Source organism: Heteronotia binoei, chromosome 9 (assembly GCF_032191835.1).
Source record: "Heteronotia binoei isolate CCM8104 ecotype False Entrance Well chromosome 9, APGP_CSIRO_Hbin_v1, whole genome shotgun sequence".
NCBI lineage: Eukaryota > Metazoa > Chordata > Lepidosauria > Squamata > Gekkonidae > Heteronotia > Heteronotia binoei.
In genome coordinates this window covers 76878188-76901848 of record NC_083231.1, presented here as the reverse complement: position 1 = coordinate 76901848, position 23661 = coordinate 76878188, and the positions used below count along the sequence as shown (strand labels likewise).

Genomic DNA, 23661 nt, shown 5'->3' with positions numbered 1-23661 from the left:
TGTAGATTTTACTCCTCTTCCAAATGGATTTATCCAAGTGATTCTTAAGTTTGGCACGTTACGGAATGTAGCTCAGTTGCCACTTCCACAGACTGCCGAAATGGCTCCCCCGCTCTCCCCCCAAAACCCATTTGTTCACTAAAGCACTGAGGATACTGTTGTTTGTCTCCTCTTCGATCCCCGTTTCAAGCCAATACCAACAGGGAACTAAACCTTGTGCAGCTCCTTTTAAATCTCTCCATAATTTTATTTATTTTTTTTAAATTCAGCAATCTGAGACAAGCAATAGTCTCATGTCATGAGACTCATGCCATTTGTAAAAAAAACAAACAAATGCACTGATGAAGGGGGGAGCTGCAGAGTGCCAAAACAAAATGTGGGCAGGAAGAGACCTTCAGGGGTGGGAGATAACTGAGTGCTGAAGGAAGGAAAATCAATGCAGAATGACAAAGAAAATCCAAAATCACAATTTCAAGACCAATGCCATACAGCCCGGAAAATCTACAACAACAAATGAACTCCGGCCATGAAAGCGAACAAAATCCAATAGACATGCATAGTGAAAGCAAGGAGAAACACCCATGCGTAACAGGCTTGAGACTACTGATTAAACAGTGTACTACAACTTATAAATTGAAATATTGCTAGTTACTTCTTCAGCTCAGAGATTACAAATTAGGAAAGCTTAATTGCTAGGATATGTCCAGTAAAAATTGGCCATATGGCAAGGAAAGCTTATCCTGAAGGTTAATCCCCAAGAATCAAACAGGGTGTTTAAAAAGTGTAATTAAATAACAAAATAAAGGCAGTTTACCATGTATTACACTGAAGTCCTTAAGGGATAAGACTAACTTAATAATCCTCAAGAAACCAACTTTCTTTGCATTTTCATTTTTTTAAAAAATAAACTTTCCAAATAGTAAGTGATTTTTAGTAACAGTGTATTATGGTGGGAGTCTGCTATAGACCATCAAACCAGGTAGAGGATTTAGATGAGATATTCCCAGGGGTGGAATTCTAGCAGAAGCTCCTTTGCATATTAGGCCACACACCCATAATGTAGCCAATCCTCCAAGAGCTTACAAAAAAGAGCCTTGTAAGCTCTTGGAGGATTGGCTACATCGGGGGTGGGTGGGTGGCCTAATATGGAAAGGAGCTCCTACTAGAATTCCACTCCTGGATACTCCTACCATAGATTACAAAGTTCCCAAAGAGAAGGGATACAGTGGTGATGGGAGATTTCAGTTACCTGGACATCTGTTGGAAGTCCAACTCTGCTAAAAATGAAAGGTCAAATAAATGCCTGACTTGTCTTTCTGACAACTTCATTTTCCAGAAAGTGGAGAAGAAAACAAGGGGATCTGCTATCTTGGACTTGATTCCCACCAACAGGGAAGAACTGGTGGATGAAGTGGAAGTAATGGGCATCCTGGGGAAGGGAAAAAGGGAAAAGCTGTACATAGTCAGACATATAGGTTGGACTCCAGGAAAGCAGATTTTGACAAACTTAGAGTTATGCTGGGTAGTTTAGTTTAGTTTATTTGTGATTTATATCCCACCCTTCCCAGCAGGTGGCTCAGGGCGGCTTACAGCATATAAAATCTAAAATAAAAATATAAAAATTTAAACATTTTATACAGTTTACACAGTTAAAACATTACAAACATACAGCAGTCTTATAAAAACTACACTCAGTTTCAAGTGCCGGTTAGTTGTAAGCCAGCCAGAAGAGGACTGTCTTACAGGCCCTGCGGAATTGAGCGAGATCCCGCAGGGCCCTTACCTCTTCCGGCAACTGGTTCCACCAGGAAGGGGCCATTACGGAGAAGGCCCTATCCCTAGTAGATTTCAAACGGGCTTCCTTTGGCCTGGGGACAACGAGGAGGTTTTGAGTTCCCGATCTCAGTACTCTCTGGGAAACATGAAATCCCATGATCAAAAATACTTTAAGGAGTTCAAGAGGGGTGGGAGTCTCTTAAAAGCAAAATGTTGAAGGCAAAATTACAAACAATTCCTATAAGAAGGTAAAATGAAGGGAGCCTAAAGAAGCCAAGGTAGCTCCATAAAGACTTGAGAATTAAAAAAAAAAACTTATTTAGGAAATGGAAAGAAGGTCTTATAACTCAGGATGAATAACCAGTGATTGTAGAGAAAGAGTTAGAAAAGCTAATGCTCAGAATGAGCTTATGCTAGCAAGGTATGCTAAAAACAGCAACAAAAAGAGTTATTTTCTTATGTTCAATGTCAGAAAAAAGAGGAAGGGACATGGTAGGCCCATTGTGGGGGAGAGGAAAGTGAAATTGTAACAGGTGGTGAAGAAAGAGCAGAACTGCTTGATTCCTACTTTTCATGAGTTTTCTCTTGTGGGGGAAAGTGCTCAGCATGGCAAAAAAGAACATATGATGAGGAAAGGGAGTTGCAGCCTAGAATCAGCATAAGGGTAGTATTTAAAAACCTAGTTTATTTAAATAAAACTAAGTCCTTGGGGCCAGATGAACTGCATCCAAAGGTACTAAAAGAACTTGTAAACATAATGTCTGTGCCTCTGCCCATTATTGTTGAGAATTCTTGGAGAACAGGCCTGGTGCCAGAAGACTGGAGCCAAGCAAATGTTGTCCCCAACTTCAAGATGGGGAAAAAGGAGGATCCGGGTAACTACCAACCTGTCAGTTTGACATCTATACCTGGAAACGTTTTAGATCAGTTTGTCTTAGTTTCAGTAAGGCTTAGATATGTACTCTGCCCTGAGCCCCCATGGGGAATGGGCAGAAAATAATAATAATAATAATAATAATAATAATAATAATAATAAATGTTCCACATTCTATTTTTGTTGACAAGTTGGTAAAATGTGGTTTGGATCCTGTTACTCTTAGTTGGATCTGATTGACAGACTGCACCCAAAGAGTGCTTGTGAGTGGTTCCTCATCCTTGTGGAGAGGATTGACAAGTGGAGTGCCTCAAGGATCTGTCCAGAGACTTGTTTTGTTCAACATCTTTATAAATGATTTGGATGAAATAGAGGGAATGCTTATTAAATAGAGGGAATGCTTATTAAATTTTGCAGTTGATACTAAATTGGGAGGGGTTGCAACTGAGACGGGATACGGGATGATCTTGAGAGGCTGGAAAACTGGGCTAAAACCAATAACATGGATTTTAACAGGAATAAATGTAAAGTTATGCTTTTAGGCAGGAAAAATCCAATGCATAATTTTGGGATGCGGGAGACTTGTCTTGACCATAGTATGTTCAAAAAGGATCTAGGAGAACCAATTTGGCGTAGTGGTTAAGGACTCTTATCTGGGAGAACTGGGTTTGATTCCCCACTTCTTCACATAAACCTGCTGAAGTGACCTTGAGTCAGTCACAAGTTCCCACAGAGCTGTTTCTCTCAAGAGCAGTGTCTTGTTAGAGCTGCTCGGCTCCACCTACCTCACAGGGTGTCTGTTGTGGAGAGGGGAAGAGAAAGGAGCTTTGAGACTCCTTCGAGTGGTAAAGGACAGGGGATATATCCAATCTCCTCTTCCTCCTCCTCCTCTTCTTCTTCATGGACTGTAAACTGAACATGAGTCAGCAGTGTGATGTAGTGACTAAAAAGGCAAATGCAATTTTGGGTTGTATCAACAGAACTATAGTGTCCAGATCAAGCAAAATGATGGTATCGCTTTTCTCTGCTCTGGTTAGACCTCATCTAGAGTATTGTGTTCAGTTTTGGACACCACAATTTAAGAAGAATATAGACAAGCTGGAACATGGCCAGAAGAGAGCAACAAAGATGGTGAGGGGTCTGGAGACCAAGTCCTGTGAGGAAAGTCTGAAGGAGCTGGTTATGTTTAGCCTGAGAGGAAACAACTGAGAGGTGATACAATCATCATCTTCAGGTAGTTGAAGGGCTGTCATATAGAGGATGGTGCAGAATTGTTTTCTGTTGCCCCAGAAGGTTGGACCAGAACCAAGAGATTGAAATTAAATCAAAAGAGTTTCCAGCTAAACATTAGGAAGAACTTCCTTACAGTTCTCAAGGCCCTTTCTTACACAACCAGGGAAATGCTGATTGACACTTTTCTCGAGGCCAGATTGGCAAGGGATCTGGGAGGTTTTTGCCATCTTCTGGGCATGGAGCAGGGATTGCTGGGAGTGTGTGTGTGTGTGTAGGAGGTATTTGTGGAGTTCCTGTATTGTTCAGGGGGTTGAACTAGATGGCCCTGGAAGTTCCTTCAACTCTATGATTCTGTTATTAACTTCAATGAACTATAAGAAACTTTCAGTTGCAATACCAAGAAGACTTTTCTGGAAGTCAGCTCCACTGAATACCAAGAAGACTTTACTGGAAGTCATATCCATTGAATAAATTGGACTTATATCGGAATTGATCTGTTTACGATTGTTCCCTCAGTCTAATAGGGTTAGTAAGCCTGAACTGTAGCGTGCAGTGTCCAATCAATCCACCGTGTGTCACCCAGCCTTTATCAAAGACATATCTGATTGGCACAGTTTAATAACATTGGATCCAGGTTGTGGGCTAAGTACTGTGCAGATATATAAAAACCTAACAAACCCAGCCCTGAAGTGTAATTATGAAGCAGGAGTAGGATTCAAATGATCTGTAATAAAATAAGAATTTATCACATCAGTGTTCTTTTTCAGTGGCAGCCTGAATTTTTGGAGGGGTTGCTCTTTTTACAGTTTGCAAAAATTCTGCATGCAAAAAATAAGATATGTTTTAAGTATTCTTATACATTGGCTCAAACTGTGCAGTGCTGACTCACATTTTTTGTCTTCTTTTTTCCATTATCTACATTATTTCAGGCAATTTATAACTTCATTTCTGCATTCTTTTTCCAATGGATCTCACTGGGATTTGATAAATAAATCCAATAAATAAATTTGTACATTAGCACCCTGGCAATTTTAATTTGCATTTTAGAGAAGAACAGATTGTTTGTGGGGTTGCTGTTGTGCTAAACCACAATGTAGTGTGGTGTACTGTGTTTTTGTAGGCACTGCAGTTAGATTTAAGAACAATTAAGAAATCATTGATATTTTAATACATTTATAATCACAGTAATGCACATATAACTTCTTTAGATTTGTAGTACATTTTGAAAGATTAGTCTCTCATCTGAAAAGCCTTGTTTAATTCATGGAAAAGTTATATCTTTGTAATAGCACATAACTTCCACTCTGAGGCTCCATTCAGTTGCTGTCTGACTCCAGCCTTGTTGCAAAGCAACAGATTTCAGTTGAGCAAAAATTCCACCTATTTCAAATTGTTACTGTGTTCCAGGATAACATATTAAATTTACGGGAAGGCCATAAATTAGGGTTCATTGGCAGTTTAAGTAATACATTTTAATTATTCATTTTACATTTTTCATCTAGTTATTTGCTTTCCTTGGTAGCAGATCTCTGTAGTTTCTAGTCTACTAATTTGCTCACATTTTACTTTAATCTTAATCTGCTGCTATCTGTTTTCACCTCGTATCTGAAAGAAGTAATACCTTCATTATTTCAAATACTATTGATCCCATTGATCTAGTAACAAGTTCAACTGAAATTAAACACAGATTCTTGTCTCCCATTTCTATCTGTTAAGGAATTCAGCCAGATGAAGAATTAGATCCAATTGCTGGCGAACAGGTAAAAAGGCAGATCCCCTTTGACCACCAAAATCATGGGACATGCATGTTCAAATGCTCTGTGGGATGGGGAATCTAGCAAGAAGAATTGGGTGAGATAAAGTGAAAATGCTATCTGGATTCAACCTAAATTTTACAGATTTTTTTCTGTGTCCTTAAATGTAACTATATGAAGATATAGTTCCACACATATTCATTTTCAACCTTTTATGCAGGTCACTGCATATCTGTGTGTTTTGTCTATGGTACTCTGAACCAGATATAAGTAGGGCAACACAGGAGCACTGAGATGTTAGAATGATTATACTGCATCAAGATATATGTAAGGAATCTTGTTCTGTTAGAAGTTTGATTATTTTAGCATCAATATATGAAGCCCCTGAATGGGATTCTCCAACCTCAAAACTTGGACATCATCAGTGTGCAAATGATGACGAGCTCTGTATTTTGTTATCGTAGCTTCCAGGCTTATCTGTTATGGTTCTGAACCAGTGCTTTGAGGCTGTGATCAAGTGTCTAAAGCAGAACAAGCAAAAAATGAAGAGAAAATGGAGGCCACGCTATTCAGGAATGCTGATGCTGTGGTAGAATTACCAACCCACATGTTTTGACTGGAGTGGGCATTTTGCTGAACAGGTTAAGAGCCTGGGAGTGCTTATGAAGTTAGCATGGCTGTTACAGATTGGGAAAGTGGGAGTGGCAGTGGGTAATTTTTATCAGCTGCATCTGGTTTATCAGACCCATTCCTTAGTCTTGGCTGACTGGGCTATGCTTTTATAACATCATTGGCTGAACTACTGTAACAATTCTACATGGGATTGGCCTTGAAGATGACCCAAAAACTTCAATGGATTCAGACGCAGGAGAGAAAAGTGTATTTTAAAACTGGGGGGGGGGGAGGGGAATGGAAAACTGAATAATTTATCCTTTTTTCATTTTTAATTAAGACTGGGTTTTTTTGAAGGTTGTTGTCTTATGAATTATTTTCCAAAATCATAAATGGTAAAATACATGCAACTTGAATCTCTGAAAGTAGGATGTTCTGTTTATGGTACAAATGAGTGGAGAAGGCTCGAAAACACCAACTACATAACTGCGAATATTCCTAGTTCATGATTAAGTGCTGGTCTGAGCATCTAAACACAGCTTTTAAGTCCTCACTGATTGCCTGACTGTCCCTCCCCAATGTGGCGGCCATGGATACCATGATGCCTACTTTACACCTTTTCTGGTGCCCACCAAGTGTTTTTACAAAGTGGGTGGGGTCAGGTGGAGCTTTTGCCCAGCAAGGCTTCTGAATGGCCATTGGCTGTGCAGATTTTTAAAGATGTTGTTTCAGCAGCAGCTGCCACCACAGCATACGGATCTTCACTGTGTGACTGAAGGTAAGCTGTAGTAGCTGCTTTCTGGCTTGCTTTACCTCCTGCAGCAGCCATTTTGTGGCTGGATGCACCATGCTGTATCACAAGGGTGGCCAACGGTAGCTCTCCAGATTCTTTTGCATACAACTCCCATCAGCCCAAGCCAGCATGACCAATGGCTGGGGCTGATGGGAGTTGTAGGCAAAAAAACATCTGGAGAGCTACCACTGGCCACCACTGCTGTATCAGAATTCCAAAGGTGCCTGCAGGCAAAAAAAAAAGTTGGGGAACCTTGCTGTACAATACAATTTCTTAAGGAGATTTCCATGTTTTAAAGAACTAAATTTTATAAGCATCTCTATGTATCAAAACCCAAATGATCTCTTTTGTTAAAGTAACGCTACTTTGGAATGTTCAAAGAGGAATAGGAAAATGGCAGTGAAATGGGGTTTTGCTTAGTTATTTTTTGTGCCTTTTGCTTTTACACTGATATCCATTTGCTTTCCTTGGTTTCTGTCCAGTGGGCATCGGGATGTATGTTAATACTTGCAAGCACAAGTGTGTGAAATCATGGTGGGGGACAGGTTCTTGGGTTAGTTGTGGCAGAAAATCAGCAAGTAGGGAACATAAAAAGAGCCATGCAGAATCAGACCAAAGGTCCATCTAGTTCAGCATTCTGTTCAAACAGTTGTTGACCAGCTGTCTCTAGGAAGTTACAAGCAGGATGACTGCATCAGCATCTTCCCACCTATGTTTCCCCAGCAATTGACATAAAGAGGCATAGTGTTTCTGGCACTGGAGAGTAGATATCTCTCATAACTAGAAGTCATTGATATCCTTGTCCTCCATGAATTTGTCTACTCCCCTTTTAAAGCTTTCAGGTTGGCAGCCATCACCACACCATTTGGCAATGAGTTCCATAACTTAACTAGGTGATTTGTGAGGACGTCCTTTATTTTGTCAATCTTGAATTGCCCACTGTGATGAACTCAGGAATGTAGCCTGAGAAGCTGAGAACAGGCTTACGGCTATTGGCTGGAACAGAGCCATGGTAACTGAAATGTAGCAAAATGAAGAGGCTAGCAGGGAATGCCTCAGGGTTTTCAGTTTAGTTTAGAGTCTTCGAGAGGAAAGTCTTCAGTGAGAGCCTGGGACTGAGGCTGGTCAGTTGTGGAAGTAACTGGACAAGGAGCTGAGAACAGCCAGTGGGGCTGAGTTCCTTGTGGAGACAGAGCTGGGCTGAGCTTCTGTCTGAGAGAGGGTTTGAAGTCAGAAGGGGGCAAAATGAGGCACCTTCTGTGAGGGAAATTCTCTGTGGTAGTTCTGCCAGCACATCATAAGAACATAAGAGAAGCCATGTTGGATCAGGCCAATGGCCCATCCAGTCCAACACTCTGTGTCACACAGTGGCCAAATTTTATATATATATACACACAAACACACACACACACACACACACTGTGGCTAATAGCCACTGATGGACCTCTGCTCCATACTTTTATCTAAACCCCTCTTGAAGGTAGCCATGCTTGTGGCCGCCACCACCTCCTGTGGCAGTGAATTCCACATGTTAATCACCCTTTCGGTGAAGAAGTATTTCCTTTTATCCGTTTTAACCTGTCTGCTCAGCAATTTCATCGAATGCCCATGAGTTCTTGTATTGTGAGAAAGGGAAAAAAGTACCTCTTTCTCTACTTTCTCATTCTAGTTGCCCTTTTCTGGACTTTCTCTAATGCTATAATATCCTTTTTAAGGTGCAGCGACCAGAACTGCACACAGTACTCCAAATGAGACTGCACCATCGATTTATACAGGGGCATTATGATACTGGCTGATTTGTTTTCAGTTCCCTTCCTAATAATTCCCAGCATGGCGTTGGCCTTTTTTATTGCAAATGCACACTGTCTTGAAATTTTCAGTGAGTTATCTACCACGACCCCAAGATCTTTCTCTTGGTCAGTCTCTGACAGTTCACACCCCATCAACTTGTATTTATAGCTGGGATTCTTGGCCCCAATGTGCATTACATTGCACTTGGCCACACTGAACTGCATCTGCCACGTTGACGCCCACTCACCCAGCCTCAATAGGTCCCTTTGGAGTTTCTCACAATCCTCTCTGGTTCTCACCACCCTGAACAATGTAGTGTCATCCGCAAACTTGGCCACTTCACTGCTCACTCCCAACTCTAAATCATTTATGAACAAGTTAAAGAGCATGGGACCCAGTACCGAGCCCTGCGGCACCCCACTGCTTACCGTCCTCCATTGCGAAGACTGCCCATTTATACTCACTCTCTGCTTCCTATTACTCAGCCAGTTTTTGATCCACAAGAGGACTTGTCCTTTTACTCCATGACTCTCAAGCTTTCTAAGGAGCCTTTGATGAGGAACTTTATCAAAAGCTTTCTGGAAGTCAAGGTAAACAACATCTATCGGGTCTCCTTTGTCCACATGTTTGTTCACCCCCTCAAAGAAATGTAACAGGTTAGTGAGGCAAGATCTTCCCTTACAGAACCCATGCTGAGTCTTCCTCAATAACCCGTGTTCATCAATGTGCCTACTCATTCTGTCCTTGATAATGGTTTCTACCAACTTTCCTGGTATTGAAGTCAGACTGACTGGCCTGTAATTTCCCAGATCTCCTCTGGAACCCTTTTTAAAGATGGGGGTGACATTTGCTACCTTCCAGTCCTCAGGAACGGAGGCAGATTTCAATGAAAGATTACAGATTTTTTGACAAAAGATCCACAAGTTCAACTTTGAGTTCTTTCAGAACTCTCGGATGTATGCCATCCGGACCCGGTGACTTATTAGTTTTTAATTTGTCTATCAGTTGTAGGACCTCCTCTTTTGTCACCCCAATCTGACTCAGGTCTTTCAACACCCCTTCCAAAATTAGTGGTTCTGGGGTGGGCAAAAAGTTCTCATCTTCCACAGTGAAGATGGAGGCAAAAAATGCATTCAGCTTCTCAGCCATTTCCCTATCCTCCTTCACTAATCCTTTTACCCCATGGTCATCCAAGGGCCCCACTGCCTCCCTGGCTGGTTTCCTACTTCTAATATATTTGAAGAAATTTTTATTGTTGGTCTTTATGTTTTTTTCAATATGCTCCTCATAGTCCCTTTTTGCCTGCCTGATCACAGTCTTGCATTTGATTTGCCACAGCCTGTGTTCCCTTTTACTAATCTCACTTGGACTGGTTTTCTACTGCTTAAAGGAGTCCTTCTTACCTTTTACAGCTTCCATTACTTTGTTTGTTAACCATGCAGGCCTTTTCTTATGCCTGTTTGTGCCTTTGCTAACTTGTGGTATGTATTTTATCTGAGCTTCTAGTATTATAGTTTTAAATAGTCTCCAAGCTTCCCCAAGGGTTTTGACCATATTTACCTTTTCTTTCAGTTTCCTCCTCACATGCCTCCTCATCTCAGAGAATTTACCCCTTTTAAAGTTAAACGTGGTTGTGGCGGTCTTTTGGGGCAACTCCTTATTTATACAAACGGTGAAATCAATAACATTATGGTCACTGCTCCCAAGCGGCACAATCATCAAGGCAGATGTCTTGTACAAACTGAGATCACACAAACACTCAGAAGCAAGGTCTGGATTCTGGTGGTCAACAGGGTTTCCCAAGATACAGACCAGAAAACTAGCTGGGGCTGAGACACACCAGGAGTGAGGGGCTGGCATTAGCTCTCAGAGGTGTGAGTCCTGGATGCTTGTGTGGATGGCTGTGAGGGAGAATTAATCTGGCACCAGTCAGGAGTTCTCTGTGTGAGTGGAAAAGAGTGACTGTCAGTTTGTTATTGTTATGACTTGAGTAGCCAGAGCATAGGGCTATATCATCTGAACTGCAAAGCATTCCTAGTGCCCAGTAGGCACTGCCTCCCTGTCATAGAGTTCTGTAGAATTCTGAAGTCTGCCTGTTTGGTAGTTTAAAAATCTTCTGCCATGGTTATATATCTAATTTTTAACTCAGCCTGACAAATCTCCATGTTGAGTAATTGATCATTCTAGCAACCATCTGCCTGCCAACTGATCCATTGTTATTGATCAGATCTAATCAATATTATTTTATCCCTCTCCCTTGCCTTTTATTATCCAATAAATATTTCCTTGATTTTTGAATTTTAAACTGTCTGATGCCTATTTTCTTAGAAGTCTGACAAGATTTCTGTATGAGTGCCTGAGGGACCGAGTAAAGGTGACTGAGGAAAACTTATTGTGGTCACCCTCCCAAGCTGACCCTGATTGGTTCCTCACACTCACCCTTCAGCTTCAGGAAGATGAAGAAAAGCTTCTCCCTATCCACTGTCTGCACACCATGCAAAATGTTATAGATCTCTATCTTGTTTGCTCTTTATCATTTCCTTATCCTTCCCACTGTGCTATAAATTAAAATATCTTGAGTAGATTTCTCTGACTGCTCTCTCACACACTGGATACTGCACTTTCAATGCCCTATAGCATTTCCTATATGAAACAGGAAAATCCTCTGACAAACTATTTTTAAGTGCATTGAAAGTGCATTATCCATTGCATCTGAAAATGGTTTCTAAGAAAAGGAGCCATACTACAGATTTTTGTATGTGTTTGCATGCAATGTTTAGTTCCACCCTTATTTACAGTAGAATAACTCACTCAGTGACCTATTGTAGCCATCAACTTAGCATGTGTTCTTATAATCAAGCTTTGTGTATTGTGTTAAATTTCATTGTAAGCAGCACTTTACTTGATAATATGAGGCTCAAACTTTTGTGACAGTTCGTGAAATTTTGAGTTCAGATGACTGTCTTTACAATGAAAGGTAATCTTGTTCTTGGTAGGGATTTGGTTTTTCAGCTCTGAACTGTGACATGTTCAAGTATGAGATAGTAAATGAAGAGTGGCATATCTAGTAACAGTATTGTTATGTATGTAACCTCTAGCATTTTAAATCTCTTTCTTTTCCCCAGGAAGTCCTGCCCTAACTGGCACAGGGACTATTGCTGTCAAAGTAGATGATGTCAATGATAATGTCCCTAAATTTGCTTTTAATGTGTATTCCAAAACCATCCCAGAGGATGCACCCACAGGGGCAGATGTTTTACTTGTAAACTCTTCAGATGCTGATGCATCAGTGAATGCTATTATCAGGTATGATCTTTGCTTGTGGTGCTATGAGCACTGTGCTTTATGATGTGTTTTTCCATTTGTCCATCTTGAATATCAAATACATACAAAGGACAAATGAGAATGGTATAATCTATCTTTTATTTTCTGTGAGTATAACATTGATGCTAATACAAAAATACAGTAGCTGAACAACATGAGGGGAAGGGCCATGGCCCAGTGGTAGAACATCTGCCCTAGCATCTCCATTTTTAAAAGTACAAGGCAGTAGGTGATGTGAAAGACCTCTGCCTGAGTCCTTGGAGAGCCACCATCAATCTTATTAGACAGTACTGACATTGACATTGATGGATCAGTGGTGTGACTCAGTTTAAGGCAGCTTCATATATGTGTTTATGACAGAGAAATAAACATGAATCCGATTTTAATTCTCTCCCTTCCTTTCAGACTCCACCCCCAACAGCTGCTTCCAGCTCTATTCTTATCACATTCCCCTCTCCTCGTTTTCTCCTTCTCTTGCTCATCAGCCACTACCCCCTCCTGGATATTGATTCCCTGGAACCAAGACAGTTTTTGAGTTCTATTTTGGGGACATGTTTTGCAAAGCCAAGCTTGTGGCAGGGCACCCAGCACAAACTTTACATGAACTTTGATGTTGTTTGTGGAGGATCATACCAGTTTATGAGTGAATACATTCCCAGACAGAATGTCTCCATTCAGAATGTTTACAAAACTTCAAAGCAACAACTTGAAGAGCAGGTAGAAGAGCATCTGGAAGAGGTCACTTACAACTTTTGATGTCTGTAGCTTGCACAGGATCCATTCTGTATGCTCCTGAACTCAGTGGTTTCGACAGGTGCAGGTTCAGGAGTGTATAGAATGGATCCTGCTTAAGCTAAATAAACCAAACTCACAGCAGACCTCCATCTGACTCTCCTCTACTGGCCCACAATGTTTGTGTCTCTGTCTTGCACAGAATCTTTTCTGTACACTCCTGAACATCCTGAACCCATGCCTGTCAGAATGACAGTTGACAGGCATGGGTTCAGGAGTGTATAGTATGGATCCTGTGTAAGCTAGAGATACCAAACATGGAGGACAGGTAGTGGAGAGTCAGGTGGAGATTTCCTGTTAGTTTGGTATCTATAATAATAATAATAATATTTTATTTTTATATCCCGCCCTCCCCGCCAGGCGGGCTCAGGGCGGCTAACAGACATGGGAGTCCCATGATTCACATAAAACAACATAAACAATTTAAATATATCAATTACAAATAAGTTATTTAAAATAGGTAAAATATATAAAATAGGTGCTAAAATGCTGTAAAATGCTATAGCTTCCACAGGATCAGTTCTGTACACTCCTGAATCTTTTGAGCCTACATCTGTCAAATGACTGTCATTTTGACAGGAGCAGGTTCAGTAATGTATAGAATGGGTCCTGTAAAAGCACCAACTTTGCCGAAAATCTCCAACAGATTATCCTCTATCTGCCCTCCAGTTTTGGTGAGGATTGGATTTATGGGGTCCAAGTTATAGCCATCAAAGAAGGTGCCCCCAGGAAAGTGCTTTCTGAGAAAATGATGCCGGTCATTTCCCCAGAAAGCATTTCCTGAGGGTACCTTCTTTGAGGGGCTGTAACTTGGACCCCATAAATCCAATTCTTACCAAACTTGGAGGGTGGATAGAATCAGCCAGTTTGGTGTCTCTCGTATGGGAGGTGGGGCATTTCAACAGGCCATGGGCATCACTAACTGAACTGGTTTGTGGTATGGTTAAAAATTCATGACAGCCTGTGATTTGCAAATGGGACATGACATGAACTGCATTTTCCTGGTTAATGATTGTTCTTACCCCTGAATTTCCCAATTTTTCCATTTGCAATACTGAAAAAAAGTCCTCCCAATTTTGATGGTATACATTTTGTGAAGAAGCAATAGGACTGAGTTTTTCAGGTCTCTCCAAAACTTCTAATTTTTCTATGTGCTTTAATATCTCTAAATGGATTCCCAGCACTGGTTACTATGGTCCTCTATTAGGGATCACAACCTCTAGGTAGCACCTGGGGATCTCCTGCTATTAAAATTGATCTCCAGATTATCAAGATCCATTCCCCTGTAGAAATTGGCTGCTTTGAAGGGTAGATTCTATAGCATTGTGCTTTGCTGAAGTCCCCTTCCCTCCTCAAATCCTACCCTTCCCAGGCTCCACCCACAAAATCTCCAGGTATTTCCCAACCCAGATCTGGCAACTCTATTCTCAGTGTACTTAGTTTGTATTATATGAAATCACCTTTAGAAGGTGACACTAAATGTTGTTGACTAAATGTTGTTAGGCTCCAACCTAAAGCTCATGGGTCTATATATTTAAAATAATGTTGTTTTTCAAATTAGAGTTGAAAATGACTGTTATCCTAGCTTCAGATAAATAAGATAATTCCTGTGTTTTGTTTAATAAACTATATTGAAAGGGGAATATGAACTAAATATTACCAAAAACCACTACTGGGTTTTAATCAATATATTTCTATATATTCACTGCAGTCATACCCTTCGTTATACACAAAAATGAATGGAATCAGGATGTCACCCATGTATTTGTTTATTCATGTCCATATTTCCTTAGTTACAGTATGTGGATGAATTGCAATTGTTCTTTATTTTCAGAATATAAAATGTATACAGTAGTACACAGTAAATTGCTGAGATAGATATTCTGTCTTGTCTTATTTCTATACAGCTACAGCCTTAGTGGTGGAAATGCTCAGTTCACAATCAACCCTTCAACTGGTCAGATAATCACAAGTGCTTTGTTGGACCGAGAGACTAAGGAGAATTACACTTTGTTCATTACAGCCAAAGACGGTGGCTCCCCGAGGTCGCTTTCCAGTTCCACAAGTGTTCTTGTCACTCTTGCTGATGTCAATGATAACCCCCCCAAATTTCAGCATCATCCTTATGTCACTCATATTCCATCACCTACAAGTTCAGGTAACCTAATAACTTTATCACAACTTTATACCTGGCAGTTTCCACAGTGTAATGATCATCCAAGATATAAGACATATAATTGCAAGGATCACTGAGATTTTAATTAAAAGATAATGTTACGATGAAAAAGCAGACTAATGGGTTTTAATTCCTATGGCCAAGTGCCACAGCAGTACCATATGAAAATGCCATCTAATTGTGGACCAATCCAATTTCTAAGTGTTGGCTTCTATACATGATTTTGAAAGCAAGGATTACTCTGTAAAATATTTGGAATGTACTGAAATAGCTTAAAAAAACTTTATTGACTGTACTTTCTTTATATCATGGTTTTAAGATTCTTGCAGACAGTAGGTTTTTGTGGTTTCTGCACAGCTGTGACTCAGCCTTCCCTTAGAGACTTTCCACAAATATTGTAAAGACATTGTGGGTTTTTTGTAAAGTCAGGGATTGAAACATGATTGAGAAAGGGACATTAATGTTTTATTGTTGTTCCTAATTAACAGTTACAGTTTTAATTTATATATTTGGTGGAGGAGTTATAATTATTACCACCTCTCACAACTCCCAATACGTTACCCCTCTCACAACTCCCAATGGGCCGTTAGATTTACTTAATAAAGCACATCCTTTTAATCAGTTTAATGACCAACTCTATGTATTGTATCATTTTTTTAGTGCAAAGAAAATTTTAGAGGAATTAAGATATTCTCTGAAAACCCTTACCAGCAGCATATCTTGTTATAAGTGTATGTCTCTGCTCACTGCCTTTCCTTAAATCTGACTTTATTTGGCCCTGGTTTTTTTGGCCCTGACTTTGACCTGGTGGAACTGATAAAGGGAGCTTTGACTTTTGAAAGTTTATATCCTGATAATCTTGTTGGTCTCTAAATTGCTAGTGGACTCTAATCTAGCTACATTAGTCTACTTTCCTTGACAAACAGTCTAATTTTCTTGACAATTTTTCCCCTAGTCATACAAAAGTGAATGCTTTGTGAGAGGCAACAAGATTAATAAAACTCAGTTTTTTTATTTCAGTTCAGATCTAATTTAGATAGATTAATAGTGCAATCTGAAACAGAGTTATACTAGTCTAAGCGCACTGACACTGGTGGATTTAGAAGGGTGTACATATGCCTGGGCTTTCACTGTTAGAAACCAATCTTATATTTTGTGTGTAAGTATATTGAATTCAATGATGCTTACCTCTGAGTAAATGTGGATTGTATCAAGCTGTAAAACTGCAGCTTTGGGTATATTTCTACATCCAAACATATTAAATTTGCAAATGCAAATCATGACATTTAAATAACACCTGTATGTATATGTATTATGTATAAGAATACAAAAGTAGATAAAGCTTCAGTCTTGACAGTGCAGTTTGTTCTGCAATACCAAAAAATGTTCAGTAGAATTTGTAATAGAGATGGAGACAGAGTGGTGTAGTGTACAGAGTGACAAACTAGGAACCTGGGATATCTGGATTTGAATCCACACTCTACCATCCAAGTTTGTTGGGTGACCTAGGGCCGATCACACTCTCTCAAGATAACCTTGAGTTGTTGCTGTGAAAAAATGGTGGAGAGGAAAACTATGGCCTCAACTGCTTTGGGCTCTCATTGGGAAGAAAAGCAGGATTAAATAAATGCATGTGCTAATATCTTCATTACTATGCTAACAACAAGATCATTTGCTTGAATATAAGGGGTTACTGAAAATGATACTCCTTATATTGCCTAAATGTGCTTAAACTGTGTACAGAAGTTCGGAAATCACAAGTGTCTTACAGATTGTTCCATAGAGACAACAATTTTGTGAATTCTTACATGATTGTCACTACCTGATGTTCAGGATAAATGTTGCCTACTTCAATACTTATGAGTGCTTCCAGCTCCTAAAAATTTCTCTATGGAAAAAGGAAATATATCCCAGAGCACGAATGTCAAATCTGCTTGCAGGCCTAATTATCAGTGCAGATTAACATTCGTTTCAGATAATGAAATTATTTTCTTTTGTTTTGCAGGTACATTTGTATTTGCAGTCACAGTTACAGATGCTGATACTGGACCCAATGCTGAGCTTCATTATTCCCTTTTGGGGAAAAATTCTGAAAAATTTCGCATTGATCCAAAACGAGGGGCAATTATGACTGCTGACAGATTCTCTGGGACTTCTGAAGTGACCTTTTCTGTTAATGTCAAAGATGGTGGCTTACACCCAAAGACAGACACTACAACTGTGACTGTAAGATTTGTGAACAGAGAAGATTTTCCTCAAGTTCAAGCTGAACAACACACTTTCATGTTTCCTGAAAATCAAGCAGTCGGCACCTTAGTTACCTCTGTTTCTGGACAGTCATCCAGAGGTGGTTCTTTGTCGTACTACATTGCTAGTGGTAATTTTGGCAACACCTTTCAGATTGACCAACTAACAGGGCAGTTTTCTATCCACCAACCCTTAGATTTTGAAACAATTCAAAAATATGTTGTATGGATTGAGGCAAGAGATACAGGCTTTCCCCCATTTTCTTCCTACGTGAAGCTAGAAATTACAGTGATAGACATAAATGATAATGCACCAATATTTGACCAATATCTGTTAATTGCTGAAGTACTGGAGAACCTTCCACCATCTAAAATAATCACTGTCACTGCTGTAGACAAAGATAGTGGCCTGAATGGACAGTTACATTATGAAATAATCAGTGGCAATAAGGAGAACTGTTTCAGTATCCATCATGCTAATGGTGAAATAAAAACTGTCAGACCTTTAGACAGGGAACATATAGCCCAATATACACTAATGATAAAAGCTAAAGACAAAGGTACCTCTGTTCAAAGTTCAACTGTTCAAGTACTTATTAACGTTTTAGATGAAAATGATAACGCACCTAAATTTTCTCAGATATTCAGTGCTCTTGTTCCTGAAAATGCACCCTTGGGTTACACCGTTACACGAGTCACAACTTCAGATGAAGATATTGGCATGAATGCTATCAGCAGATATTCAATAAGGGATACAAGTGTACCATTTGTCATAAATCCCAGTACAGGAGATATAACAATTAGCAGACTTCTGAATCGAGAGGATACAGATCGCTACAGAATCAGGGTTTCAGCCCATGACTCCAGTTGGACAGTAAGCACTGATGTAACAATATTTGTGACAGACATCAATGACAATTCTCCACGATTTACAAAACCATCCTATTACTTGGATTGTCCTGAATTTAATGATGTTGGATCAAAGATTACTCAGATATCTGCCACGGATCCAGATGAAGGCTCCAATGGACAAGTCTTCTACTTCATAAAATCCCAGTCAGAGTTTTTCCGAATTAATGCTTCTACGGGTGAGGTATTTAACAAGCAGTCTTTAAAGTTCCAGAATTCTAGTGGTTCCACCAATGCCAACCTTAACAGACATAGTTTCATAGTTACCTCTTCAGATCGAGGCAGCCCTCCTTTGCTTAGTGAAACAACAGTCACAATCAATATAGTGGATAGTAATGACAATGCACCACAGTTCACATCTAGCCAGTATTTTACACCTGTCATTAAAAATGTAGCTATTGGTACAAAGCTAATTAAAGTTACTGCCATTGATGTTAAAGATTTTGGTCTGAATTCAGAAGTGGAATACATTATTTCAAATGACAGCCTAACAGATAAATTTAATCTGGACAGTAACACAGGCTGGATTTCAGTAGCATCTTCGTTGATTAATTATATGAATCAAAACTTTCTAATAAAAATAAAAGCTCAAGATAAAGGGAATCCTCCTCTCTCATCAGAAGCAACTGTGCAGATAATAGTAACTGAGGAAAATTATCATACACCAGAGTTTTCCCCAAACCACATAACTATAACAGTTCCTGAGAGTCATACTGTTGGAGCTACTCTCAGGACTATATCAGCAAGGGACAAAGATGCTGTTATGAATGGTCTAATAAAATATAACATTTCTTCTGGAAATGAGCTTGGAATCTTTGCAATTAACACAACTACTGGGGCATTAAGGCTTGCCAAACCCCTTGATTATGAGATATGCCAAAAGCATGAGATGACTGTTAGTGCTATAGATGGAGGATGGGTTGCTAGAACTGGATACTGTAGCATCACAATTAATGTTATTGATATGAATGATAATTCTCCAACTTTCAGCCCAGAAGATTACTTTCCAAGTGTTTTAGAAAATGCTCCTAGTGGCACAACTGTTATCCATCTCAGTGCAACTGATGTTGATTCTGGACCTAATGCTGTGATTGCATATGCAGTTCAGTCTTCAGACAGTGACCTGTTTGTTATTGATCCTAATACTGGAACTATCACTACTCAAGGTTTTTTGGACTATGAAACCAAACAAAGCTATCACCTTACTATTAAAGCCTTTAATGTCCCAGATGAAGAGAGATGCAGCTTTGCTAATGTCAACATCCATTTAGAAGGAACAAATGAGTATGTGCCACGATTCGTGTCAAAGCTTTATTATTTTGAAGTTTCTGAAGCAGCTTCGCATGGCACCATTGTAGGAGAAGTCTTTGCAAGTGACCGTGATATGGGAACTGATGGAGATGTTCACTACCTTATATTTGGCAACAGCAGAAAAAAGGGTTTCCAGATTGATGACAGTAGTGGACAGATTTATGTTGCTGGTCCACTTGACAGGGAAAAGGAAGAAAGAATCTCTCTGAAGGTACTTGCAAAAAATGCTGGAAGCATTCGTGGTGCAGATATAGATGAAGTAATTGTGAATATAACTATACTAGATGCCAATGATCCCCCTGTTTTCAGTCTGAAGATGTATAATGTACAAATTAGTGAAGGTGTTCCTCCTGGAACCCATGTCACATTTGTAAGTGCCTTTGACTCTGACTCCCTCCCTAGCTGGAATCGGTTTTCCTATTTTATTGGTAATGGGAACAACAATGGTGCCTTTTCCATTAACCCCCAGACAGGACAGGTTACAGTTACTGCAGAACTGGATCGCGAAAGTTTACCAATGTACAACTTAACTGTATTAGCAATTGACTCAGGAACACCTTCAGCTACAGGAAGTGCCTCTCTGTTGGTAACTTTAGAAGATATCAATGATAATGGACCCTCACTTTCCACTGTGGAAGGAGAAATAATGGAAAACAGCCGTGCAGGAACTCTTGTGATGACACTTCTGTCAACGGATCCTGATCTTCCTCCAAACCAAGGCCCCTTTTCTTACTACTTACTTAGCACTGGCATAGCAACCAGTTATTTTAGTCTCAGCACTGCAGGAGTTTTGACTACAACAAGAGAGATTGACAGAGAACAGATCAGTGACTTCTATTTGTCTGTGGTAACCAGAGATTCAGGCACTTCTCAGATGTCTTCAACCGGAACTGTGCATATAAAAGTACTAGACCAAAATGATAACCCATCACAACCTAGATCAGTAGAAATATTTGTTAATTATTATGGCAGTCTGTTCCCTGGTGGAATACTAGGAAGTGTAAAACCTCAGGATCCAGATGTTTTAGATAGCTTCCAATGCTCTCTTACTTCAGGGATGACAACCCTCTTCAGTGTTCCAACAGGCAGTTGTGATCTGAGTTCTGTGGCAAGGTCTACTGATGGGACGTTTGATCTGACAGTCCTAAGCAATGATGGGTTGCACAGCTCAGTTACTAGCAGTGTTCGGGTTTTCTTTTCAGGATTCAATAATGCCACTATTGATAACAGCATTCTTCTCCGTCTAAATGTACAATCTCTGAAAGAATTTCTGACCAATCATTACCTTCATTTTCTGCGAATTGCCAATTCACAGTTGACAGGATTGGGAACAACTGTGCAACTCTTTGGGGTTTTTGAGAAGAATAATCGGACATTCTTGATGATGGCTGTGAAGCGGAACAACTATCAGTATGTGAATCCTGGTGGTGTGACTACTTTCTTTGAAAGCATCAAAGAAATCCTCTTCCGCCAAAGTGGAGTTCGAATAGAATCTGTGGACCATGATCCATGTTTACAAAATCCTTGTCAGAATGGTGGCAGCTGCCTGAGAAAATCAAGTGTCGGTCCAAAGTTAATCAGCTATGATAGTGTACCAGTTATCATTGTGGCAAATGAACCACTTCAGCCTTTTACATGCAAGTGTATGGGAGGATATGATGGAACATTGTGTGAAGTTGACATAGACGAATGTCTTCCATCCCCTTGCCACAATGGTGGGACATGCCAGAACCTGGTGGGAGGATTCTCTTGCAGTTGTCCCAATGGTTTTACAGGAATGGCTTGTGAAAGGGATATTAATGAGTGCCTGTCCAGTCCCTGTAAAAATGGTGCTCTCTGCCAGAACTTCCCAGGAAGCTTCAACTGTATTTGCAAAACTGGCTATACAGGTAAGAATTTACAATTGCTGTTTCCCTGTGTGCAGTTATTATAAATACAATTAGAAGTACCTTAAGGGTGCATTGTTTTTGGATTATTGTTGAGAACCTAAATTCTGACAAAAATGCAATCAAGAAATAATCTTAATTTACTAGATTTGTATCCTGCACTTTTTCAAAGGGGTAGAATAGCACACATGTCTTCCTCCTATTTGATACAACGCTTCTGTAAAGCAGGTTAACTAATATATACTGGCGGTCACCTAGTAAGCCTTTCTTCATAGTCTCTCTATTCACAGTGTGTAATACCATGATTAATAATTAAAAGTTAAATGTTAGCTACCTTATTAGTCTCACCTCCCCAAAAAATGTTTTCTTTGGAAGACGTTGGAGTCTATATATAATCTAATCCTCACAAAAAGCAAATAAGATTGCAGATAAATGCCAATTCAGACTATAGGCAATGCTCAGATGATTGATACTTTTCTACAAAAAAATTATTCCATCTCCAAGAAAACAGGCATGTCTGTCTCTGATATACAGTTTTAATGTGTCATGATTTCTTTTAAAAATAGAACAACATTCAATCATGTAAGACCACCTGCAGTCTGTCATACAGCTGGATCCAGGCTAATGTTTCCATAGGTGAAAGGACATGTGTCAATAGAACAGAGTTTTTCTGCCCCTGTTCCACCACTGGCTACCTGAAATGTCCCCTAGAATTCTGTTCCCAGATGAGAAAGAACATCTAATCTGGATCTAAGGCATGATACAGTCTAAATAGAAGTGTAACACCTCACCTGTTCTTTGTAATGCAAGATTTAAATGTGGTTGTTTGGACCTAAAAGCACTCACCAGTGGAGCCTTGCACTCACACAACATCCTGTTCGAATTTGTTGCCTGTGCAGAAGCTTCATTTAAAAAGAGATGCTGTGCAAGTACAAAGCCAACCCTACCTCACCACAGAAAGTGTGTTTGCATCACCAGCATCACTTTAAATTAAACCTGAATATAAAATATGATGTGAAGCAATAAATTTCACAAAACCTTGATTTTGCACTTGCCAGAAACATCAGCATTAAAGCATGCACATCTCTGTTCTGCCCTCCTGCCACAGAGAACATTGTGTAAGCATCAACATTTTGGGTCTTTCCATTAAGCCTCTCAGTTAAATACAAAATATGCTGCTTTGTATTTAAAAACCCGAAGAGCTGTCAACATCATGCATCTTACATCTGCATTTAAAGAACATCTGTGGCAACTGGCATATGTTCTCTGTGAAAGCTTTCTTGGCACAGGAGCTGCTGATGGGATTCTTCTATGTACACCATCAGTAATGCCTGCTGAGCCTCAGGTTACAAGTAATTATTTGTAATTGAATGGCTGTTCTAATTAACTTAATGATCTGAGATTATATTTCACATTGAATCAGCACATCAAATTATTTGGCCTGCACCAGAGCAGAATAATTCCATGGCACAATTGCAAGTAACCCTTTAAGACAATAGCACAGGAGGTTACATAAGCATATGCTCACTGGGAAAGCTCCACAGAACAATCATTTTAGCTACAGCAAAATGTAGTTATATCATCTCTTGTCTATAATTGGGATAATGACACTCCAGTGATCTGCTGGTTTGAATGGCATATCTGATGCCTGTGACATTTCCCCACATCTGAATGTGTTGATTTTCCCAGTCTTCTTGTTGGATTTTCCTATACATTAATGATATTGCATGTTTGTGAGAAAAGTTTTGTTTTCTCCCTTCCCAAAATAATGTAATGCCATTGTTGACAGAAACCAACCACAGCAGAATGTTAATGAATTTATTTAGTGTGTCTTTTCCCATCACACCCTCAAAGACCAGGGTACATGGATCTCCCCACTGCCATTTTATCCTCACAACAACTCTGAAGTAGGAAAGGTTGAAAGAATGACTTCTGTCATCCAGTAAGTTTGATTACTTAGCAGGATAGCATTTTGTTAAAACAGAAGGCTAGTATCGCTCACTCAGCACTTGTAACTAAATGTTACAGGATCATAGACACACACTGGCACACCTTGTCCGAGGTACTGAATTGGGCCAGAGAGTGGGCCACACTTTCCCCATCCTGTTGGTTGTATGTGTCTATGTCTGGATAAGGCCAATAGTTGAATCAAGAGATTTAACATGTGGTTCTTGTTTGTAATGA

The 23661-nt window shown here is 39.8% G+C and overlaps 1 protein-coding gene across 1 annotated transcript in view; it reads left to right on the top strand.

Moving 5' to 3' along the window:
* The window catches only part of FAT4 (FAT atypical cadherin 4), a 186808-nt gene that overhangs the window by 126433 nt on the left and 36714 nt on the right, over nucleotides 1-23661 (top strand). The window contains exons 7-9 of the mRNA XM_060247379.1: nucleotides 11959-12139; nucleotides 14857-15107; nucleotides 17131-21480. Of these exons, the coding sequence (XP_060103362.1) occupies nucleotides 11959-12139; nucleotides 14857-15107; nucleotides 17131-21480 (4782 nt within the window). The remainder of the gene's footprint in view (nucleotides 1-11958; nucleotides 12140-14856; nucleotides 15108-17130; nucleotides 21481-23661) is intronic.